The 18,330-nt window shown below is 38.2% G+C and overlaps 2 protein-coding genes across 3 annotated transcripts; one reads left to right on the top strand and one right to left on the bottom strand.

The window, feature by feature from the left end:
- Positions 1-3,232: 3,232 nt before the first annotated feature.
- On the top strand, positions 3,233-14,837 carry pdlim1 (PDZ and LIM domain 1). Its single transcript, XM_005795188.3, has 7 exons — positions 3,233-3,479; positions 9,141-9,292; positions 9,954-10,038; positions 11,534-11,712; positions 12,668-12,816; positions 12,922-13,039; positions 14,367-14,837. Exons 1-7 carry the CDS (start codon positions 3,384-3,386, stop codon positions 14,551-14,553), a joined length of 966 nt encoding a protein of 321 aa, XP_005795245.1. The 5' UTR covers positions 3,233-3,383; the 3' UTR covers positions 14,554-14,837.
- Positions 14,838-15,502: 665 nt separating this feature from the next.
- LOC111606761 (neurogenin-3-like) lies at positions 15,503-16,459 on the bottom strand. Of its 2 annotated transcripts, none has more exons than XM_023327976.1 (2): positions 16,370-16,459; positions 15,503-16,213 (listed from the first exon to the last, which is right to left on the bottom strand). In XM_023327976.1, the coding sequence occupies exon 2, from the start codon at positions 16,210-16,212 to the stop codon at positions 15,760-15,762; it is 453 nt and encodes a 150-aa protein (XP_023183744.1). In that variant the 5' UTR covers position 16,213; positions 16,370-16,459; the 3' UTR covers positions 15,503-15,759. The 2 variants fall into 2 exon arrangements, with proteins under 2 accessions (XP_023183744.1, XP_023183745.1); XM_023327977.1 differs by having other exon boundaries at positions 15,503-16,201; positions 16,370-16,451.
- Positions 16,460-18,330: the final 1,871 nt, after the last annotated feature.

Here is an 18,330-nt window from a genome sequence, read left to right as displayed (position 1 = left end):
TTTTGTGCTCTATTGTGCTCCATACAGCATCAGGGGGTGAATGAATGTTTGCAGATATGAATGTGATGCAGGCTGCGTTGTCCAAACTTCATCCTAAATGAGAAAAGGAAATGTTGTAAATATGTAAAATAGAGCAAATAGACTGTAAACGGCAGGAGGATCCGATTGTTCTCTGTCACTCGGATTATTTACCATGAAGGATTTGAGGCAAAGCACAGAAGGTTTCACATGTTTTCACGTTCGCTGCCATTTGTGAGCATAACGATGACGATTTACAAAATTCTGCCTCATTAGCTGCGTTTCCGTTAGAAATGTGCGCAAAACTTCGTTAATATTCCGCTAATGTCGGATAAAACACAATTTCGTAATTGCAGTATTTCCACTGAATAAGAAACAGAATTAAAATCACAGGTGAATAAGTTTGTTCACACAATAAATCATTAAAAACATGCCGCACCACGATCCTCCAACTACTTCCTGTTTTCTTCTTCTTCGTGGTTTGTGCCAGTGACAACATCCGGTTGTTGATCATGTGACTCATTTGACTCAAAGATATTGTTTCTATAGCAGTTTTGCAAATAAAACCAATTTTGTCCAAAAAACACCTCGCCGTTGCGCCAAAACGTTTTTTTTTAATTGCGCACTTAAATAGTGAATGGAAACGCAGCTACTGTCATTTTTTAAAATTTTGATTTACTGAAATGTATCGGGTCATAATTCAGCATAACCATGGTCTGTTTGTTACCGAACCAGAACCAGTACCTAAGATTGTGACACAGTGCTTTGAAATAACGATTAACAATTGAAATAATTGGGCTCGTTTGATGAGATGCACAACCTGCAGCAGGTTTGGTTTGTTTGCTTCTACTTGCAGTGATTAGATTAACAATATTAAAATAAAGATACCACACACGGCTGTGACTTCGGTATTATGCAATATTTAATAAACAATTTAAAATATTATGTGTCTTGTCGCATTGTTTATCACTAGTTATCTGCAATGATTGGACTCTGTCTAGGAGAGCAGATATTGAAAACAATGCATCTTCTTTTTGACGCAACCAGAGCCGGCCCAAGTAATAAGTGAAATAAGCCAAAAAAACAGAATATATTGTACATAAGAGATTTTGTTTCTACTCTGCAGAAATACAAAATATTACAATGTATTTTTGTTCTCTAGTTTTAATGTAAATATCTTAGTATGTTGGACATAAGAATAAACTAGCAAGGAACTTTTCAGCAAGATATAGGAGTTATTTTATATTAAGTCAATAATTCATTAATATTGATGGGAAAATATAAGATGGGGAAAATGTCTTGTGAAATAATAATCTGCCAGAGGGACTAGTACTTTTTAAAACAATATTAAGAAATTATTTACTTAAAACAAGCTGCTATTTCTTATTAAAAAGTTACTTTTAAGCTCAGTTCTTCTTATTTCAAGTATACTGATATCTGAACAAGAAACCAGTCAAAAAATCTTTGTAAGAGTTTTTAAAAAATGTATTCAGTGGGTAGAAAATCCAGAAATCTTACTCAAGAGTAGTAATACTTCATAATTAAATTAATCAAGTAAAAGTAAAAAGTACAGCGAAGTTTTTTGTTTGTTTGTTTTTTAAGTTACTCCAGTAAATGTAGATAGTTACTGCACAACTGGCTAATGGGAAATATGAAACCTGAAGGTTGCTAATTTCACCCTTCAGGTTTTACAGTGATGCACTGACGGTTTTAGTCCGGCTGTGGTTGTAACAATCAGTCCCACCTTTACTCTCCCGCAGGATCTGGTCTTTAGCGGCAGAAGTTTAAAGCCCGCATGCAAAGCAGAGAGAGGGGGCGTTTCATTCCCGCTGGCCGCTTTCAGCACGCAGCTCCTGGCTGGAGTTAAGGTTTTGGGAGCGGCACATTCCACATCCTGGGATTTTAGCTCTACCATAAATGGTAAGCTTGCACATAACAGAGTGACGTAAAGGCAGAGCTGACGTCCCCTTGAAACAAATAGCTGAGTTCAGCTAAGAGGGGCGAAATGTGAAGAGGGGCCTCTCTGCTCTGCCTGGAAGAACTTTTATCAGCTCCAAAGGGGGAGAAATTAGATACTTTCAGCAAATTGTGTTTGTAAGGATGCTAAAGTATGTTTTAATATGTGGAAACTCATAGAAATATCAAAAACCTGCTTACAGGTTATGTCAAAAATAAACAAGAAAACATTAAAGAAGACTGTGAGATATTATCTATTAACTTTCTCAAATACAAATTGAAAAATATTGAATTGATCCCAAAGGGAAATGGTCTGTGTTACAGAAGCGTCCAGTAAAGACTGTTTTTCAGAAGCAAATATGAGTACAACTTTTTTAATATTCTGCTGTAAAAACCTTTTTAAAAATGCACTTGCATGTTTCCATTAAGTAAGAAACGTAATTGAAATCACCTAGATAAGTTTGTTTGCCATAAGTAATTAAAAATCATGCTGCACCATCAAATGATTCGTGCATTTCGCAAAAAAAATTCCATTGTGGTTTAGCGAAATGGATTCATTTGGAAATAGCTGAAAACCATCTCATCCTAACGCAAATACGTCCCATCAAAAAACGTGTTTTTTTTTTCACAATTTGCGTTTCAATTAAGCAAATTTATTCTCGCAATTCCTATTTCCACAGTTATTTTGTCATTGGAAATGTAGCTTCTGCAGTCTCCTGAAGAGGATGCTCGGAGTTGTTCATAATTTAAATCATTTTAAATCCTTTTTCTCCACCATCATCTGAAGCGATCCACTCTCCAGAACAGAATCAGCCTATTTATCAGGTTTTTTAGCCTTTTTTGAAAACTTTTTGACTTAAATTGTTGAAAAAAAGTTGGATTTTTCTACAGATATTTCTGAAACATGCGTAATTTTGGTAAACAACTGTTTTATTATCATAATCACTGCACACGTTAACTCGATGGTTTAACAAATTAACAGATTTTAACAGATGTTCCCTTAAAATGTTTTATAGTTAGGAATTCATAAGGTCTCTTTACTGATTACTTTAACTTTTTTAACGCTAATACATTTTAAAACCGAAAAAGACAAAAACTAGTCACCAGAAGTACAGTCGTTTGTGTCTCTAACGTTTTTTGCCAACCGCTAATAAAAATCGAGAAGAAGTGTTTGGATGTAGGTGTGAGAACGCAGTGACTCATCTTTGTAATAGACGATCTCTGGACACCGGGTTATCAGCGAGGAAAACCTCCACGTTTGTTCGTCCAATTGTCTCCGGAGGGCCCACCCCTCCGCCGCAGCGCTGCTCAGCCTCAACTCACCGACTGCTTCATGTCAGAAACAGCAGGAACTGAGCCAGAGGTTGGTCGTTTTTAACGCCTAAAGTCGCCAACGTTAGCCTGACGCTATGCCTCCTGTCCGGGTGGTGCTGCAGGGTCCCGGCCCGTGGGGGTTCCGGCTCGTCGGGGGAAAGGACTTCGAGCAGCCGCTGGCTATTTCCCGGGTAAGTTTGGCTTCACACTTTCACATTCAGCGCAGCCGTGTCTACAGTAACCTTGCAGCTACCTCGGTGTTAATGAAAGCGGGCTAACGGGGACTGAACTGAGGATTTATTGGGTTAAAGTCAGGCTAACTGGCTCAACTAGTAACGGTTTTAGCTAGCTGGGTTCAGTTGTTTACCTGCGGTGTGAATACGGAGGTAAATTAACCTTTTATTTGAAAGATAGACTGTTTTTAGTTTGTTCTTTCTCTACCTTTCTGGTATATGTCGCAGTCATCAGTTTCTGTGATTATAAAAACAACATTAAAAATGATTATTTTTAGAGAGAGGGCTCCAGTAAGGTGTGTCATTCATGGCCTCTGTGCCCTTTCCGTCTTTTTATGTTATTATACAACATCTAGGTGTATCTACAAGGCAGGCGCTTATGACTAACAATATTGTTTTAGTTTTGTTACAATCTAATCATGTCTGTGCTTCAATCATTAAAATGACCTTTAAAAAGTTAAGAGCTTGTGTGGTTTTAAGTATTTTAATGAAATAACTTTTCTTTAGTGATAATTATTCCTACTGCGTAAAGTTAACTATGACATATATTTTAGGTTTTTTGTTAGTTTGTTTTGGCTTTTAAAACATAAGCAAAAAAAGAAAAAACATTAACACACAGCAAATAAATATGTCCAAACGACTGAAGGTGTCTATGTAGACAAGTAAAAATACAGTGCCCTCCTTTCAGCCAGCTGAGCACCAGCTTATCAGAAGCAGACAGGGGAGAGGCAGCATGGACCTTATAACAGGGGCCGCTTTTCATTGGCTGATGCTAATTCCACGTGGTCACGTGCGTGGCCGTCTCACAAACACACTTAACTTCCTGTTAGCTAAGTACAGCATAATGGCAGAACTGATACAACTTCTACACCTTGAAGCCTGTCTGCTACACAGTCTTACGTTAGCTAAGCAGATCAATATGCAATGTGTCTGTATCTGACATACACTAAAGATGTTATTTTAGCAGAAAAGGCTTTGGGCTAAACTGTTACTCATGTTAGCCACTCTAGCACCAAGTACAGCTAGTCAATCAACCATCGCTGTGTTCAGGGAAGCGCTGATTAATAATCGAGAAATAAATATCAAGCCTGGTAACTTGATATCGTAACGGACTGAATGTTGTGTTTTTAGTCTTGCGGGGCACAGGTGCAAGTGCCCTGTGCCAACACCTGTTGCCACGGTAACAGGTGTGCTTAAACTACAAAGAGCGAGAGAGTAAAAAGGTAGGAGTGGTTTTGAGTTGATCACCTGTTCAGGTTATTTTACCTTTGTTTCCCTTTGCTGTGGCTCATTACAGCCGCTGTAGTTTCTAAACGTTGGACTAATTACCTCTTTCGTTTGTGAGTTTACTTCATTCACAACAAACATCAAATAGAACAAATATATTTCATAAAATTTTAACAAACAAATGGCTTCTACCGCGATAATTATGTGAAATTAAATGAATTATATCCCAACTTCAGAAGATTTGCCTTTACCTTTACAGAGCTCTTTGGTTCCTCCTATCAGTCTGTAGCTTCTCATATTGAGGTCAAAGTTCAGATCTACCATAACTGACTGACACCTGCTGGCCTCAGGTTTGCAACCAGCTTGTGACTGAGAAACCAGTAACCTCCTCCCAGATGATGACATGAACTTGTTAGTTCCTCTGTCCATTGTAGTAGCTGATATATTGTGAAAATCCAGTAGAAATGATTCACTAATCGAGTCATGTTTACATAGAAACAACGCTGCCAGGCTTTGTTTGTGAGACATGGGTCACTTGGGTCGGTTGTGGGTGGAGCTTGGTAAGGTCCATTAAAGACCATAATAGTAGAACTGATATAACTTTATTAAAACATGTAGATATCAGGAATCAAACTATGCCAATTGGAATTCCAGCTTGTTTTTCGGGGGTTGTTCACGGCACGATAACTGCTGTGTGTCTTGCAGTAACCAAGATGGTTTTTAAATTTTAAACAATTGGATTCTGATTTTACGTAATCGCTATCATTTGGTGTTGACATCTGTAATACATCAGCTCTATAAAGCTACCATAACCGGACTATAATTCTAAAACGTCGCAGAAAATCAGTGTCATCATTCATAACTTCTTGTTCTGTTTGCTGATTGGCCAGGTTGAAATTTAACCAGAGAAATTGAGCTCAATGGTAGAAATTCCAAACAGAGAACTGATGGAAGATGAGAATCACACAGAGGAAGGCCATGGACAGACTACTTATAAACTATCTGTAAACTTAAGAAGTTCAAATTATGACCAGATCTGCTACTCTTTCCATGAAAACGTGAATAAGTTATTTATTTTCCCAAATATGGTTTTAAAGTCATCACAACTTGCTGTAATAGCAATAAAGAAAAGTAGCTCATTGGTTGTTGGGTACGTTTTACTTTTAGTCAGGATTCCATGATATGGATTTTTTAGGAATCATTTCTGAAACCGAATCTGGTACTTAATTACAACATCTATATGTAGTAACTACATTACACTGAGTACATTAGTTTTTGTTAGCATTTCTTGTCTCTTAACATGGTTTAATAAACTGCTCTAATCTCTTGACTATACATAACCTAATATGGGCATGACATTGTTTCTAACTAACTACAGTTACAGTTTCTTCAATAAATCCAAATTTCACTGCTTCTGGTGATGTTTTCACATGGACCAGCTTGCTGAAATGCTAATCTAATATTAGCATATTTTCTATTTTGATAGGACTTGTTGATATTTCAGCTCATAGCATTCCAGCCAATCGTGTGGGCACAGAAAAAATTTACTCATTTATAATTGTTTCAATTAGTGATGAGACTCGATTAATATTTTTTTATTGAGTTAATTACAGGGTCTGTAATTAATTGTATTTCATTATAAAATCATATGTCGACAAAATAAGCAACATTTTCAATTTAGAAAGCCTGTTTTGATTCTAAATTATTGAATAAATATGCAAATGAGTTCAACACCTAAGATATTTATAGATTTTAATCTGTTATTTAGGTTACTTAACCATCATATAGATTCAGATTACCTCCCTCGCCATTCAACTAAGGGAAGCGGTGCGTCAGATTTATGGACGTACCAGAAACGATTCCGTTGGGAACCTTTGTATTAATTCTGAATAATTGCGTGAAATTTTTGCAGTGAAGTCATAACTCTTGTTTTAATTTTGCAAATTTAATTAATTAATTCCATTTTTTTAGCTACCGTCTGTGAGGCTCTAAGGGAACAGTTGGGTAATTGTGAGCTTCAGCTGCAGCAGCCATTACAGTCCGTCCTTCACTGTGAACCGTATTTGTAAAGGGGATTTTTGAGGAAAACCCAGACTTGTTAGAGTTTGTGTACGTCTGTAATACAATCACTCAGTTAGTACCAGAGTTATAATAGTTTTGGATTTTTCATTGTAGTTTAGTTTTATTTAATTTTTTTTATCATTTAGTTGGTCTTAATTAGATTTTAGAGTGTGTTTGCTAGTTTTTGTTAGTTGTTATTAGTTAAGTATTGTTTAGTTTTAGCTGAGTTTTTACTAGTTAGTATTTTTATTTTTTTCATACTTTGGTTAATTTTTAGGTGCAAAATTAAAAGAAATATTGTATTTTTTTAAATTTTTTTACCCCTCCAGGGGTCTTTTTGTGGGCTCTAGTGTCCCTTTTTACGAAAGTAGGCTGACAGGAATGGGGAAGGAGAGAAGGGAAGACGTGCGGCAAATGTCGCCGGGTCCGGGAGTCGAACCCGCGACGGCCGCGTCGAGGACTCAAGGCCTCCAAATACGGGTCACGCTAACCACTACGCCACCAAGGCACGCCCGAAATATTGTATTTTGATTATGTATACATTGATTGGGTAATGCATACTCAACATTTTGAAAACATTTATGAAATTGTTGTTTAAAAAACAACTTTTTCTGTTGCCATTTTGTAGTCTAGCATAAGTGGAATGCCATAATTTGTCAAAAGCTGACGTAAACTAGTTGTGTGGGGGTGAAATCGATTTTATACTGGATAGAAAGGCTAATAAATAGATTCATAAACACAAAATGAAGGATATTATATATATTATTCCAGTGTGTTTTAGTTAGTTTTATAAACACACAATGTAGTTCCAGTTAGTATTTCCTCTTTAATTGTCATTTTAATTTATTTCAGGTGACAAAAATGTTTTGTCATTTTCAGTTTTTGTTACTATAACACTCAATAATTATCGGGTACAGATAACTGACTGTATTTATTTGTCTTTTATTGCCACTTTTCTCATTGTTCCCATAAATACCTAAACATATTGTTGTAAAAATGTAGTCCAAGTTAAGCATGTGTGCATGTGAGTCCGGTGTGTGCTCAGCTGGACTTCCTGTTGTAAACGCAGTCGCTCCACTCCACCCAGGAAACCTGATTAGGAATGCCCGAACTGTGCCAATCTCTCCGTTTTAAGCTCCTTATCTCCGTGAAACATCTGCCTTCTGGGCAGCAGACTGAAAACTCCAGTTTGTAAGTGGCTTTGCGTCTCTTTACTGTAAACAAAACTGTGTGTGTAAAGCATGTGAGAGGATGCAACGCCCCGATACGAGCCCAGGCTGCAATTAAACTCGGTTTACTCCGTTTTTATTCATTCAGAAATCAGGAATGTTTTCACTCTGATTTAAAGCTGTAACGATTCATGGAATAATTCGACTACATCGCTTATTAAAATTTCTCCAGGCAAATAATATGCCTCAAATCTTCACTACACAATCTGTACAGAATAATATTTCTGGATTATTCTTAAAAGTTACATCAACAAAGTGTAGCATTTATTTATATTTATTAAAATACTCGTTACAAAATGTTATTTTTCTAGTGGCTATTAATTACATTAATGAATAATTTGTGTAATTTAGTTAAAAGATTATAAGTAGAAAATTATAATCTGCTGGTAGCTGCTAGCTAGTAGCTCCCTCATCACGGACAATTAAAGGACCTCTATTTTTATAATTATTGCATTTTTTATGAGATAACTAAATGTGTTACTGTACTGTATACCAGGTGTTCATTTGGAACATTCATTTATTACACTATTCTTTATCACACCACATACATTTAATTATTTTTTTCTGTTGTTTCTAAATCATATACAATCTTACGATTACAATGACATGCAAAAAAGAAAAGAAATTAGCAGATTAGCTATATCGGATCGTTCTTCCGGAACGAATCGTATGTTTTACTATTAGATGAACACAGAAACTAAAGACTGCAGCATTTTTAAGTGTCTTTGTCAGCCTGCTGCTTGATTTTTATTATTAAATTGCATATAACTTCAGATTTTTGTGTAATTTTTGTCCAATTTGACTTGGGGCTGGACAATATGACTGCGTTCACACTGCAGCCTGAAATGACCCAATTCCGATTTTTATATTTTTTTTTGCCATAATGCGACCTGTATCCGATTTTTTTTCATGACAGTCTGAACAGCACAGGTCGGATTTTGACTCGTATCTGATACATAGCCGATTCAAATGTGATCTAACGTCCAGGTCGCATTCATCCAAATACTGACAAATGTCACTATGCTCTGAATGTGCTAAAAACCCCAAATAATCCTTGGCGTTGTGTTGACGTGATTTTTGTTTGTTTGTTTTGTCATCGTAGGTCAACCCTGGGAGCAAAGCGGCGCAGGCCAACTTGTGCATTGGAGACATAATCCTGTCGATCAATGGCGATCCGACGGAGAGCATGACTCACCTGGAGGCGCAGAACAAGATAAAGGGCTGCGTCGAGGAAATGGCGCTCTCCATCGACAGGTGGGCCGCAGCGACACGTAGAAACTGACTCAGCTTCCATCCAGGTGTTCGGTGACGGCTGTTTGCTCAGGGAGGCGCTCTGAGCCATGTTGCAACTCACATCTTACTTCACCGCATTACATCATGGCTTCCAGGTGGCAGAGAGCTGTGGTGTATTTAAACATTACCAAGTATTTTTGTTCTAGTTTCTGCTACAAATATTTTAGTTCACTTGAAATTAGACAAAACTAACTTACAAGTAACTTTTCAGCGACGTTTTAAGGCAGTAATTCCTTAATATTGATGTAAAAGTTCTAGTTCCACATTTAACTGGCTCTGTGTGGTTGCCTAGCAACCCCACCCAAACCCAGCCCGTCACCTAGCAACCGAGTTCAAATTCCACTGGCAGATTATTTCACTTATATCATAACTTTTTCCCCATGTTTTAGTGAAATAACTAGTACTTTTTCCATCAATATTAATGACTTTATTTACCTTAAACAAGCTCCTGTTTCTTGCTGAAAACTTACTTGTCAGTTATTTTTCTCTTGTTACTAAGACCTTTGTGGTGGAATCTGGACCAAACTGCTTGGTAATGTTTCTGTTTCTACAGTGAGCCATCTGTGTGAGGAATAGCTCAGAGCTTTAACCCTCATTTTCCTTTGTTTTCTTTGCTCTGCAGGTCAGAAACTAAGCTGTGGTCTCCGCTCTCGTCTGAGGAAGGAAAGACACACCCTTACAAGATGAACCTTGCGTCAGAACCGCGGGTGTGTGTCATCGTTCACTTTATTTAAATTACTACCTTGAGAAGCAAAAACATCTTTTTTTCCTTTTTTTTAAATGCAGGTAGCAACACAGTTTTTCTAGAAGTTGAAATATTTGTGCGCTTGCGAAGGTTGTGGGATATTTTTGTGTGTGCCAGAAATTAAGTCATTGTTTGCTTCCCAACAGGCGGTTTCCTAGGAGACCGTAGTTTATCAGCCAAGCCGTGACGCAAGACTCAGTCGCTGCTGTGTCGGGGGGAAAGTTGAGGCCAAAGTTTGAGTTCATGTAGGAAACTGAGTCACAGGCCCTCTCTCTCTCCTCTGTGTGCGTTTTTCTCAAACACCTTTCAAGCATTTGGATTAAATCTGACGCTTTTATCCTTGTTAACTGAAACTTTTTGCAAATGAGGTTTGAAAAGACTCTGCAGAGTTAATAAATCCTGACGGCAGATGCTTGAAGTGTGTTCCCACTGTGAGGCATGAGCTGGATGTGGTGGTGTTGATCTGCCGGCTGGCATGCCGATGTCGTTACGCGTTTGTTGGATCGCATCATGAAGTGAAATTCAGGGTTCTGATGAATGCTTGAAATCCTTGAAAATCCTTTAAATGTTTTCAAGGTTTGCAAACTTTACAGCTTTGTAATGAAGTGCAATCTAATGTTTGAATTAAACAGTTTGCAGCTGGAGCCAGATGTTTTCATACACCTAGGACTAACTGTCACAGTAACAAATTTAGCTGGATGATAAATTGTTCCAGCAATAAACATTGTTTTGTTGTTTTGAGTCAGTTTTTAGGTAACATATTGATGATGTCACAATAATGCAAGTACATCCTCTGATAGACCAATAAACTTTAATTTTGTAGAGAACAATTAACACTGGAACCATAAGATATTTTACATATTCAAAATAAAACACAACAAAATTTATTTGTTTCAATGTAATGAATATTTATTATTCCTAATCGCTGAATGACTTATTGATCCGTGTAACGGAAATAAAGATTATTTAAATTTTATACATTAAATGTTATTGAGATTTTGGAATTTTTTTTATTAGTGTTTTGCTTTCAGACCAGTCAGGTGTATTAGAGACATTTCAAAATATAAACTTTTGTTATAGTTTAGTTCATCTTGTCCCTGATGTAGAATGTAAAATATAAGACGTTATCAATAAAAGTAATAAATTACATCATAAAATGGAGAATTGAAAGTTAATTTGCCTTGTTTTTAACTCCAAAATCTTGCTGGAAAAGTTTGAAAATTACCTGGAAAATGCTTGAATTTTAGTTTGGAAAAGTGAACAAACCCTGAAAAGTAAACGAGCATCATCAAGTTTAATCAAATCAGTTGAATATTATGACTGCAGTTTTTCATGCATGTTTGTGTTTAAATTGATCATAATGTTCACTGTGTGAAGTTTCCACCTCACTGTCGCACGTTGGAGAGCAGGAGCCTGAACAGAAACCTCACTTTAAGCTTTATTTTATTATTATTCAGGAGGTGAAACACATCGGCTCGTCCCACAACCGGAGCGCTCTGCCGTTTGCTGGTTTTGGCCCAAAGGTGGTGACTAACCAGTACAACAGTCCGTCTGGTCTCTACTCGTCTGACAACATCAAGGACTTTAACTCCGCCGTGGACGAGGTGAAGACGGTGGCGAACGAGCCCAACAGCAAGTGAGTTCTGATTAAACGTCCGTCAGAACCCAATCAAGTTTGTGTGGTTTATTAGTGCAGATTTATGCATCAAAATACTATTGGAAAGTTAAAGAAAACTGATTATCCAGACGAAGAGCATTGGGGGCCACTGACAAGAAAAAAAGTCAGAATCTGCCTTTTCTTTTTTCTTCTGGATTCTCTAATACAGACAAGCGAGGCCACATATCAGGTCCATGATCTGAACCGTCTTTTCTTGGTTTGGGCTCCTTTTGCTTGAATTACTGCATCAATGCGGCATAGCACGGAGGAGATCAGCCTGTGGTTCTGCTGTGTGTATATGTGGAATATGATGTTTTTTGTGAAATGCGACAGGAAAGTTTTTTTTTTTTTTACTTGTAGGATAAAATTTACTTTCATTTTACATTTAAGTTGTAAGAAATTATCAGTTGTCTATTTTTGCAAGAAACAACATATTTTAAATAAAATCAGAAGTGCTTTCAGATCTACCTTGGAGTTTCCTGGAGTATTTTTGTTCTCCAGATGAAGTCTCAAACTTTTTGCTTCATGATTCTGTCATGGCTGCAGTTCGAACTGCCAGTCTTTTGTGGCGTTCCCCGCTCCGTGGCGTTCCCCGCTCCTAATTTGATGATTCCTCATTACTTTGTTCATCGTCCTGATTTTTCAGTTTTCCAGTGTGGCCATGTTAAAAAACCTTTGAGTTGTCCTTTTTGTCTTGAAGCGACTACACATTTATTCCACAGTAATCATTTGGCACTTTTATTTTGTTGTGTGTAAAAGGACTTCCTGCCACACTCTGCTTCCATAAAATGCATTTCCTGTTCTGTCATAAAGAAAAGTATCGTCCGTTGTGTTGGTACCGCGTCTCCTAAGTATCTTAACAAATGCTCTGTGATCAACAAAGACTTGTTTGAACAGTTTTGATGCTAATGTTGAGTTTTTCCCGGTTTTTTAGAGCGTTGTCAGAGCCGGCGGCACCGGGAAAGCGACCAGCATTACCATCGGACTCGGAGGTCTACAAGATGCTCCAAGAAAACCAGGAATCCGACGAGCCGCCGCGGCAGTCCGCTTCCTTCAAGGTGCTTCAGGAGATTCTCGAGACAGGTGCAGATACCAGAATGTTCAAAACACCTGCAGTTGAATTCAGTGCAGATTAATGGCTTCGTAGTCTGAAAACATAAATTTCGGTTTGTTCCCGACGTTTTGTAGGCGACTCGGACAAACCGTCAGGCTTCAGGAGCGTGAAGGCGCCAACGACAAAGATTGGATCATCTGTTGGGAACACGGAGAAGTTGCCCGTCTGCGATAAATGTGGTTCTGGGATTGTGTAAGTATTCACACGGGTCTAGAGTCTATATAAGGTCACACTGAGGTCGCTATGGGGGCCAAAAAACATCAAGTTGAAAGAAGGGCTGGACAAAAAATCAATAACAAATATACATCACGATAAACACATGATCAATATCAATAGATGATTCATCTGGTAGAATATTCAGTAACTCGAATAAACTGATCCAGAACCGCACAGAAAAGTTTGTTGAATCAACTTATTCACTCACACTTTGGTTACTTAGCAACTCACTCATTCCTTGGTTGCCTAGCAACAACCTGCTGAGTAACTGGCTCAGCAGCAGTTTAAAGTTTCGCCACTGTATTATTTAACTGTTTCAAAATATACAGTGTGGATTGAAAACTGAGGATAAAACAGGCAAGTTCAGATATTTAAAACAAAAACTAATCAATAATTATCAATAGACTGAAATGATTACACAGTGATACGTTTTCAGCCACATTGTTCTGCCCAGAAGGAACTCAATGGGCTACAAAATTTAGTTTTTTGTAGTAATATTGCAAAAACCTCAAATTTTATTTAGTTTTTAATTTTTTGTTGCTCAATAGTGAACAAAACGTTCAGTATTTCTAGGAATAAGCAGAATAGCCGCTGATAATTACGTCGTTATATTTATGATATAACCTGGACGCGCAGTGAGACCGATGTGAGCGTATATATCTATGTGAACGAACAATAATTTATCTCACACTTCATTCAGCTTCAAATAAACATTATGTTAACTATCAATAATTTACAAATCAATGTTTCGTTTATGGACAATGATTTTAAAAAAGATGAAAGTCCTGATTCACTTATTTGTCAGACATCTTGTTAGCACATGGCTAACTGGTTTAGTCATTATCCAGTCGGGTTTGGCTGCAGCAGGTTTTATTACTGATCCAACACTCACTTCATTATGGGATGTCAGCTGGTAATGAAGGGACTTTTATCTGAAGTTTGTCTCCACCTTGTGGCTGAATGCAGTTAGACTCTGGAGCTGTCTATTAATTATATCTTTTATTGGTTAAAAAAATACAGCTTCGTTACTAAATCAAATTCTAATTATAGTTTTGTGTAGAAGTTATTTATGATGGAGTTTTTCTTGCTGAGATTAAAGTGGAGATTGGAGCATCTGTGGTTTTATGGCAGATTGTTTTTTAAAAAGTGATAAAGCTGAAAATTACAAGTTTTTTTTTTCAACTCAGTTTGTGGGATAAACTTCTGTAAAATTACGATTTAACCTTAAACTTCTCGTTTTAACTCTTTGTTTGCCGGTCCTCTGTATGTTTTGAGCGACTGATCCTGTTGAATGTGTTGCCAGGGGGATGGTGGTGAAGCTGAGGGAAAAGTTTCGCCACCCTGAGTGCTACACCTGCACAGCCTGCGACGTCAACCTGAAGCAGAAGGGACATTTCTTCGTGGAGGAGCAGATTTACTGCGAGCAGCACGCTCGGGAGCGCGTCACTCCGCCGGAGGGCTACGATGTCGTAACCGTCTTCCCCAAGTAGGGCGCTCCGCCCCGCCGGCCTCGGACTGCACGCCGCCTCCCGCTCTCAGACACAAAGAAAGAAAAACGACGATTTGCACATTAATTTTGGCCCCAGAGCCTGATATCGATCATGAAACTGTGTTCAAGTCCTGCTTTTCTGTATGTTTTTCTAAATCATGAAACAAGTGTTAGTTACCCCGAATAAAACTTGGATTTTTATACAGTGAATAGATATTTTTATACAGCAGAAACAGCCCAAAGCATGATGGAACATGACTGCCAAATAAATCTTTTAGCTTTAAACCGTTTGTTTGTTTTGTGATTATTGTTGACAGAAGATGTTAGAACTGCATTGATCAGTCCCATCGGATGTTTCAGTTTTTATTTACATAATCAGGAGTATTAGTTTGAGCAGGTTCTGGTTTAGTTTTAGAACATTTTTGGTTGAAATTCCTCCCAACTAAACCTTCTGCTAATCTTTTTACCAAACCAGATAAATGGAAAGAGAAACTGCCAACAAAGAGCAGAGAAACCTGATCAGAGGAATTCATGTTAGACCATTAGACACTGCTGGCTCATTATTAGTCCTGATTAGCCCCAGATCGCTCACTGTTTTGTGTTTAATTTTAATCAGATTGAGATGATCTGAAATCACTGACAGCCAATTTACTTCTGTAATTTTATTATGAAGTATCGCACTCTACCCACCTGATAAATGACAACAAGTGTAAGTCATAATATTAAATATTTAATAATAAAAAAAGAAGATACAAATATATGCAGAACATAATTCTGATGAGTCCCGTTAAACTTTCTGTGATGTCACCAGAGGTTTTGCATAAATAATTTACAGCAAAAAAAACAATTAGAAAAAATTACAATTTGCTCCAATTTTAAAAAAACAAAACAAACTTGAATCTAAAAAAAGACTTGAACATTTTTTTGAGTTTCACATAATTTTTTCCGTTTGAAATCTTTTTCTGTTTCAATTTTGTAAGATTTTTTTTTTTTTCCAGCTTTAGAACTTTTTTTAGGTTCAGATCTATTTCAGATTCAAATATTTTTTTCAGCTTTAAAAAAATATATATATACACATATATATATTTCAGTTAGATTTTTTTTTTCAGTTTCAAAATGTTCTGTTTCATTGTTGTCTTTTGCACAAACGTTATGGCCATATTTTAGCTCCATACAGTTTGACATTTTCAAGCTAAAGAATCAGTTTCTACCAAGAGTTTCTGATGACTTTCTCCCCATGGATCGACCTGAAATAAATAGTGACAGGAATAAAACTTTTGCAGCTCAGTTCATCAGCAGCGGTGGCGCACCGGGACTCTGCGGGAGATCCCGCGTCCCACGCCGCGGGGTTTGCGTGATGGTCCGCCATGCGCAGCGTCTCCGTCAGCGCCCAGATGTAGTTGCGGGCGAAGCGCAGCGTTTCTATCTTGGTGAGCTTCGTGTCCTCCGGCAGCGCCGGCAGGATGTTCCGCAGTGCGTCCAGCGCAGAGTTCAGGTTGTGCATCCGGTGGCGCTCCCGGTCGTTGGCCTTCATTCTGCGCCTGCCGCGCGGTCCGCACTGCTCTGCGCTCTTTTTTGGCGCTTTTCTGTCGCACGTCCTGCTCCGCTGCGGCTGCTGCTGCAGTCCAGGCGAGTTTCCATCATAGTCTCTGGAAGACATCCTGCGCAAATTAACACATTTTAATACCATTAACAGGCATTTTGCACACTGATTCAATCATGCAAACAATAACTTCCAGTTTTCCACTTAAAAAAATTTCAATTTTAATCTAAATAAACTAAAAAAGAGGCACCTGGGTGGATCTGTTTGCACTTACTTTTGCGGTCAGGTGAAGACGGAACGCGGAGACAGACAGACAGACGGCCGTCCTCTGCTGTCGCTGAGGCGTCAGACCCGTTTATGTGCAGCTGACAGTGCGGGATGGATGCGCATCTTTGTCATTTTATATGGCCTTTATCTTATCTTTTTGCGCAGCCTGAATCAACAGCGGCCGACAAATGGCCAATCAGCGTCCGAGCAGCGCGTCCCCCTGCGGTCCCCTCATTCTTTACTGCTTTTTTAATAATATGCTTCAAAAAATGATGCAAATCTATAACATAAAATATCCCTGGTCGGAATTTATATATTTTTAAACATTTTATCAGCTTTGTGGTTGTGAATAAATTATCTAAACTAAAGAGCAACTGGATTTCCACTTTTTACGCACTCAAAATGACGTCCTGAATATCGCACCTGCAGATTAAATGTTCTTTAAAATTTGATAAATCAGCTAAAAATTAACTCCAGGTGCTCCGCTGCTGGAAAAAATTGAGAAAAAATATATTTGAAATTGTTTCAAAACAACATTTATTTCCAGCCTAATTGTGTCTGGGTGCTTTTTTACGCGTATTTCCAGGTTTCCAGTGAAAAATACATCATTTTTTCAACTTTTTAAACCAGAGTTTCACTATTTTATAAACATTTTGTCTTCATTAAACGTGTAGAATGAGTAAAATTTTAACTTTTACCGGAGAAAATCATGTTTCTAACCACGTACATATTTGGTTCAACATTCGCTTTGTGCGTTTAAGCGCAAACTTTTCCCGTCAGGAGTAAAACAGTTACGCACGGAGCTGCAGAGTAAACCGGATCCGATTTGACCAAACCTGCTGTTTGGATTCAAAGTTCAAAGACTCACTTATTGTGACGTAATAGAACAAACCCAATTTCTACTGTAAAAGTGGCCATACGGGCCACTTATGGGGCAAGTCGCTTGTGCGCCATGACATCTCCAAAAACATGCCCATTTTGGCCACAACCCGATGGCGCGTCGCACTTTACGGCGCGACTTGATGGTTTTTTCCGGAGGTTAAACATTAGTGGAGTGGACAACAAGCAGCGGAAACGTTGGAGCTTTGACTAGGACATGATTTACTGACAAAAGCTCACAAAGAGCTCCACTTAACTTTCTGTCTAAATATGTGTTTTGGGGGTATTCTGATAACCATATGCTTTCAATAAACTGGACAAATACACTTGTGCGATAGGAGATGGTGGCCCACTGTTATAAAAAGGCTGGAAAAAAGTCTAAAGTAAACGGAATACTGCCACTTTACAAATACCCATCTGTGCCAAATCCATGTTCGGATATCTTGGACAGGTGTGCGTTCGGACCTGTCTGTCTCTTCTTGATTTTTTATATGATCGGCGTCCCGCTTATTATGCAAAGTGTGGGCAAACACGAGAGGCCAGTTGCTGCGGAAATGGCAGAAAGTGATTTAACAATATTTAACAATAAACTGAACAAGCTGCGGAACAGGTGATATACCTGCCGACGCTCCTGATTAACGCTACGCTTTATGCGGCTCCTTTAGCGTATTTATTAAAGCAAATCTATTTATTATTACTTTAGCAAACAGAGGAACCAGGTGGGGCTTTATTTTCGTCTTGAGCTTTTTGTTTGAAGGACGTTTTGAGGGGGACAATCAAAGTCCAACAACTCGCTGACCAGATTGTTGTCGATCCCAAACCAGCAGCGGAGCCTTTCAATGCGGCCCCCTCCCTCTTCTTCTGTCTGCCAAAGAGCTGCTGGGAGGAAGAAAAAGGAAACTTCTTCAAGTGAGGAAAAACATCTTAAAAACATTTAATTGCAACCCGGATGCCATATGTACACCTCTTGTGAGACCCCCAACAATGTGACTGGCTTTTAGAAACCATAGAGTGCGCCTTTGGAGACATGTGCGTCTTTGGAGAGGTGCGCGCGTCGTGACCAGCGTGACCCCAACGCACTTTACACAA

Source organism: Xiphophorus maculatus, chromosome 22 (assembly GCF_002775205.1).
Source record: "Xiphophorus maculatus strain JP 163 A chromosome 22, X_maculatus-5.0-male, whole genome shotgun sequence".
In the NCBI taxonomy this organism is placed as follows: Eukaryota; Metazoa; Chordata; class Actinopteri; order Cyprinodontiformes; family Poeciliidae; genus Xiphophorus; species Xiphophorus maculatus.
The sequence above is the reverse complement of the archived record's forward strand: the minus strand, read 5'-3'. Positions and strand labels throughout refer to the sequence as shown.

Coding starts and splice junctions, on each gene's coding strand:
- LOC111606761 (XM_023327976.1), bottom strand. CDS start 16,212: ATGTCTTCCAGAGACTATGATGGAAACTCGCCTGGACTGCAGCAGCAG.
- pdlim1 (XM_005795188.3), top strand. CDS start 3,384: ATGCCTCCTGTCCGGGTGGTGCTGCAGGGTCCCGGCCCGTGGGGGTTC. Junction 3,480..9,140: donor AGCCGCTGGCTATTTCCCGG/GTAAGTTTGGCT, acceptor TTGTCATCGTAG/GTCAACCCTGGGAGCAAAGC. Junction 9,293..9,953: donor ATGGCGCTCTCCATCGACAG/GTGGGCCGCAGC, acceptor TTTGCTCTGCAG/GTCAGAAACTAAGCTGTGGT.